At 43.9% G+C, this 5,664-nt stretch overlaps 1 protein-coding gene across 1 annotated transcript in view; it reads right to left on the bottom strand.

The window, feature by feature from the left end:
* ednraa (endothelin receptor type Aa) overlaps nt 1-5,415 on the bottom strand; it is a 9,964-nt gene extending 4,549 nt beyond the window's left edge. The window contains 3 exon segments of the mRNA XM_070438594.1: nt 1,885-2,042; nt 2,045-2,057; nt 4,650-5,415. Coding sequence (XP_070294695.1) covers nt 1,885-2,042; nt 2,045-2,057; nt 4,650-5,231 — 753 coding nt within the window. The 5' untranslated portion in view covers nt 5,232-5,415.
* Nucleotides 5,416-5,664: the final 249 nt, after the last annotated feature.

A 5,664-nucleotide genomic window follows, 5' to 3' on the forward strand; every position in this document is an offset into this window, starting at 1 on the left:
CTGTGCATTGGTAGTATATACTCTATGAACTGACTGCATGGCAGTAGACCAGACACACACTGTACCGCATAGTGAGAAAAATGATCCAAGTTAAGATTTAATGAACACAGATAATAATCAATTGTTTATCCTCAGAATCTAATATTATTATTTTTGTGAAGCCTCCAAACAAGCGTTGGCAGGAGCTATAGTCTGTTTGTTGACGCTTGTTTCCTGTGCTCCAATCATGTTTGCTTGTTTGTTTCATTAATAGGCACGCTTGTTTTAGTAAACGCTGCATCAACATTTATGGCCTGAAACAATATATTTTTCATGACGCACTTGAATACCCTTGGCAAACAACATAGTGTCATTATAATTTTACCCAGCTGGAATGCATCCACATCCTCTCTCTCAAACAGAGAGGACGAGACACAAACAGACGAGATATGCGTGCGTTTTCTGGGACCATCTGCTATTGAACTCGTCTCTATCACTAACGTCTCTCTCTCTCTCTCTTCTATGATGGGAGTCATTCAGCATAGCTGGTATGTTAAACTGGCTTCCATCCCTTTAGACCCGAAAGAGGCCTCCTTATGCTCTTATCTCTTATGTCTGCTAACTCACAGACCAATGAAGCCGGACGTCAGCCACTCACTTTCACTCTGCTGATAAACAGGAGCGACAGTAGTTAAGTGTTACAAAGAACCGAAGGGAGTGAGACGGGAATACAAGTCTAGTAGTGTAGCAACAGACACAAAACAATCAGTTAAAAAGTGTGAAATAATTTTTTTTAGATTTGCTCCTTGATGGCAAAGCTGACCCTCCTCAGGGAGAGAAACAACTAAGATCACAAAGCTCTCAGAGTAGGAGTGCTGATCTAGCCATCAGATTTGACTATGGATCGCGATGAAAAAGATTGTATGGGCAGATCCTAGATCAGCACTCCTACTCTGAGAGGCTTTGTGGATATGGCCCCAGCTGGCCTAGTCCTTAACAGATGTAGCCAATAGAAAACTAGGAGGGAGAGTAACTATGTTGGTAATGGGAGAGCTCCATTATTACTGACATTACAAACTTCCGGAAATAAACGACTTTACCGTACCACCTCCACTAAGGAGTTAAACTAACTCCCATCCTGTGGTTTCCTTTAAATCAATTAGGGAAGTCATTCATCTTTCCTGGCCAATTTGTTCAGCCACTCCATACATAGAGTGGGCTATCTCATAAAGGCTTTACTGTTCAAACAAACACTTTTAGTTTGAATTCAAACCACGGCAATGTGTTTTATCATGGTGTTGGTGAGTTACTGCCAAAGGTTGAGGGTCTGAGGGTGACTTTTTTTCATAGAAAAAAAGTTTAGAGAGGAGTTTTTTAGTAGACTATATTTCACGAAAAAAAAGCATCATTAGACTGATTTTCATTTGGAGTTTCCCGTAACCTACATAAAAGATTCACAGAACTGAAGGGCCAGAACAGAACAGATTCTACAGTGCAAACATTCCATGAGTCTGGAACCAATTTCAAACACATGTTTTTACAAGATAATGAATCCTATTCCAGGGAGCAGAATATGTCTCTATGAAATAATTGCATAAAGACCCCTTATAGTGTCTGAGTACTAGTCAGATTCAGCTACAGCTCAGTAGTTAACCTTGGTAAGTGTATGCCTGCCAGACAATGCATTTGATAGTAAATGAGTAATGTGTATAAATGCTTCAGAAGCCTTTCCCTTACTCCCAAGACACTCTCGTAGATCTGAAAGAATTGGATAGGTGTAGGCAATAGGCTATCATGAAGCAGATGGAAAGAAACACCATATTGTATGCTTATATTGTTTATTAATTCTATAAACATGAATATGCAAATATTTCTTAGGCTTTTTGCTTTGATCCTGTTAGATCAGCTACCATTGGTTGATTTGGAATTCAGCAGTGGTACAGGTGACTGACCTGTCGAGCTTAGGGCACAGAGGTTGAGGACGGTGATGCCCACAGAGGCCTTCTGTAGGAATGGCACCAGCTTACACAGACACAGCCCAAAGGAATTGTCATCGAAGGGAACCTGGTGGCAAGGAGCTAAAAGGAGACAGACAGACAGACAGACAGACAGACGACGACGAAGACGACGAGACGATGAGAGAGAGAAAAGAGGGAGAGAGAGAGGGAGAGAGAGAGAGAGAGAGAGAGGAGAGAGAGAGAGAGAGAGAGAGAGAGAGAGAAGAGAGAGAAGAGAGAGAGAGAGAGAGAGAGAGAGAGAGAGAGAGGAGACCGTCAGCACATCGTAGAAGACAGTCTGTACGCTTCAACTCACAACAGGCTTTGCATCGTCAGGAAATAACCACACACCTTAGATGCATTGAGCCAGTTGGCACTTCCCTGTATTACAAACCCTTTCATAAGATCCATAATGGTCATTATTAGCCAGTATGGTAACTGAGAAGACAGAAAAAGCATGTAAAAAATAAATAGAATTGTGAAAAAACAATACCTGCTGTGAAGAGTAATTAAATAATAATAATAATAATAACAACAACAATAATAATAAAAATAATGGACTAGCCCTTATTATCGCTTTCCTTTACTAAACTAGTAAGGGATAAATTATAGGGGATTGAGGTTAGGGAATCACATGTTTATCTCCTCTTAGCTCAATTCCCATTGTCCCTTAGGTCCGGACTATCTTTAACCACTGTACTGTAGCAGGCCCTTCACAACAGCAGGTTAGTCACAGCACAATCAGAGGGATTTCATGGTACGTCCTGACTTCATTCTGAATCTGAGTACAGTCCGACAGCAGGCCCATATGCGCCTCATCATCTTGATACAGTACATCATTGAGTCAGGTCCTACAATAAACCTAGCAAGCCAACCCTGGAACTATCTTGCGAAAGTGACATCTTTTCTTTAATTGGACTTCCAGGCATCTTAAGCACCACTTCCCATAGCCTCTTACAAAGAGGAGCTCCTTTAAGAAAAAACTCACAGCTCTCCCTGTAGAACAGACTGCTAAAACCACCCTTTGTCATTATGAAGTAGTCTTGCAGATGTCGTTGAACAGGAATCAAACATGGGCCGAACAAGAGAGAAAGAGGGGATTAACCCAGAGTCGTTGAGGTGCCGGTCAAAGGAAACACTTCACGGGTGCATCCTTGTCCCCCTATTGTTCACTTGGAGCGCTAGGCGGTTCCATCTAATAAAAAGTCTCGGGAACATGGGTTGGAAGGGAAAGGGGGCTACGTCACTGTGGGTGTGTGTGTGTGTAGCCTGTGTCCGTGTGTGTGTTGTAGTATTGTGTGTGTGTATGCAGTGGTATATGATTCAATTTGGAAACTGCTCAAACAAACCACCCGTAGGAAGTGAGCTGGGCCTCCCGAAAGCACATGGCCCTGTAGTGCAGACATATTCACAGGGAGTGTTTGGCCATGAATCCAGAGTTTACCTACGGCACTACTTTTCCTCACCAGTAAAAGGGACATTGTGATTTATCCTGCATGTGTGTAACTGAAGCGCCTAATACAGGAAAGACTTTTCCCCCTTGTACATGTAGAGAATCATCTGTCCGGGACCCGAGCACTTCCATATGTGCTGACACAGTGTGATGAAACTATATACCGGTAATACTAAACAGGTGGCCTCACATTTCTCTTCACAATGAACTGAGCATTCCCAATGTACTGACTACATCCTATTAAGAACTTGACCTGTTCAACCAATGTATGTGGACCCAATGAAAAATATGCTCATTACTCTCAAGCAATAATACCACAGCAGGTAAGATAACGCCGTAAATCATCTGTGAGATCTATCTAGGTAATGTTAAAGTGAGCCCACATGGGGGTAAATGGACTACAGTCTAATGGGTTTAAAATGACTCACACTGGACACGGTGATTCATCATTTAACCAGACCCATTTATTCTGAGTGTAGCTAGGTTCAAGTGTGATCGCAGATAAGAGGGCTGGAGAGGAGAGCTGGTCCTGTGACAAACCACGGGTCAGAGCAGGGCCACTGATATGTGTGACCGCAGTCTGATTGGTCTGATTCCATTGTTTATTTAAGTCTGGCCTCTCCCTGCTTCCTTCATCACAAAGAGCCACCCAATGAAGATAAAGTAGTACTACTACTACTGAAATCAACTTTGGAGAGCAACATGATCTTTGGGGAGCATTCTAATGAATACTTTATTTATTTGTTCTCCCCTTTCTTTTCTCCGCTACTCTCTTAGAGGATCTAATAGGTTGACCTTTTTCAGTCTGTTGTTGGTATACCATCTGGCCCGTGTTGCGACCACATCCCTTAGGCTGGCAAATAATGTATGATTTTCTCTCACTCTCTCTCTCTCTCTCTCTCTCTCTCTCTCTCTCTCTCTCTCTCTCTCTCTCTCTCTCTCTCTCTCTCTCTCTCTCTCTCTCTCTCTCTCTCTCTCTCTTCTCTCTCTCTCTCCTCTCTCTCTCTCTCTCTCTCTCTCTCTCTCTCCTCTCTCTCTTCTCTCTCTCAATTCAATTCAAGCGGCTTTATCGGCATGGAAACATATGTTTACTTGCCAAAGCAAGTCTGAAATAATGGTGAAATAATCTCTCGTTCTCTCTGAGATGCAATTATGCTTCAATATATCCATGCACAATTCACTGTGATGTCCAGTGTACAGGATGGATATGTGTCTCTTACCTTGTAGACGTTGATGGGTATATCTATGGTGATGTAGATGAGGTCTCCCAGCGCCAGGCTGGCAATGAGGGCATTGGGCCCGTTCCTCATGCACTTATTCTGGTAGATAATTCTCAACAGGGTGGCATTGCCCACTATGCCCACCACAAACACTATGATAGAAATCACTGTGTTGATGTATTTGAAATAGCCTTGAATGGAAGTGGCGATGGTGCATGGTGGAGGGGCCCTTATCCTGGTGATGTTTGTGGCCCCAGATCCAGCTCCGACCCTGGGCCATTGCGGCCCCTGGTGGCCCCTGGTGGAGATGGGGCTCCCATGCTCCAGGAAGGGGCTACTGGTGCTGTGGAAGCCCAGGGGTTGGAGGGTGATGTGGGTGTTGTGGAGGACCAGGCCCTGGTCTGGGGGTAGGGAGTTCTTCTCTCCCTCGTCTGTGGTGCTGTTTATCTGACACATTCCAGGGCCAGGCAGGGCGGCCATGACGGCCATTAGCACCAACACATGTACGATTGGGGCGCCCATTATAGAACACATTCCACACTTTGTCTCAGGAGATGGACAGATAGTGTAGGGGTTCCCCATATACTACTGGTGGTGAGAGTTGGTGAGCGAGAGAGACAAGGGAGGGGAGAGAGATAGAGAGGGGGGGAGAGCAAGTTAGAGAGAGGGGGGGAGAGCGAGAGAGAGTGAGAGTGAGAGAGAGAGACACAGAAAGAGAGAGATGAAGGGAAACAGGGAAAAAAGTATATGGGTTATTTCAGCCAGCAAACTTTGCAAGCAACAAAACAAAACTTCCTCAATTGAATTGACTGTGTAACCACTGTAAACTTTTGTCCGAATCTTTTAATTTCCCCCGCCACAACTGAAATGTCAATCCAGGAACATCTCCTCAGAAATGGAGCCAAAACCATAATGTGTCAGTCAAAAGTTACACATCACAGTGGGTCCTCTCCCATCCTCTCCAACTGCTAGAGGAAGTAAAACAACCTCCTTCAGACTTCAAACAGGTTTTACC

The sequence above is a fragment of the Salvelinus sp. IW2-2015 genome, unplaced genomic scaffold, assembly GCF_002910315.2.
Source record: "Salvelinus sp. IW2-2015 unplaced genomic scaffold, ASM291031v2 Un_scaffold1055, whole genome shotgun sequence".
NCBI classification, from domain to species: Eukaryota; Metazoa; Chordata; class Actinopteri; order Salmoniformes; family Salmonidae; genus Salvelinus; species Salvelinus sp. IW2-2015.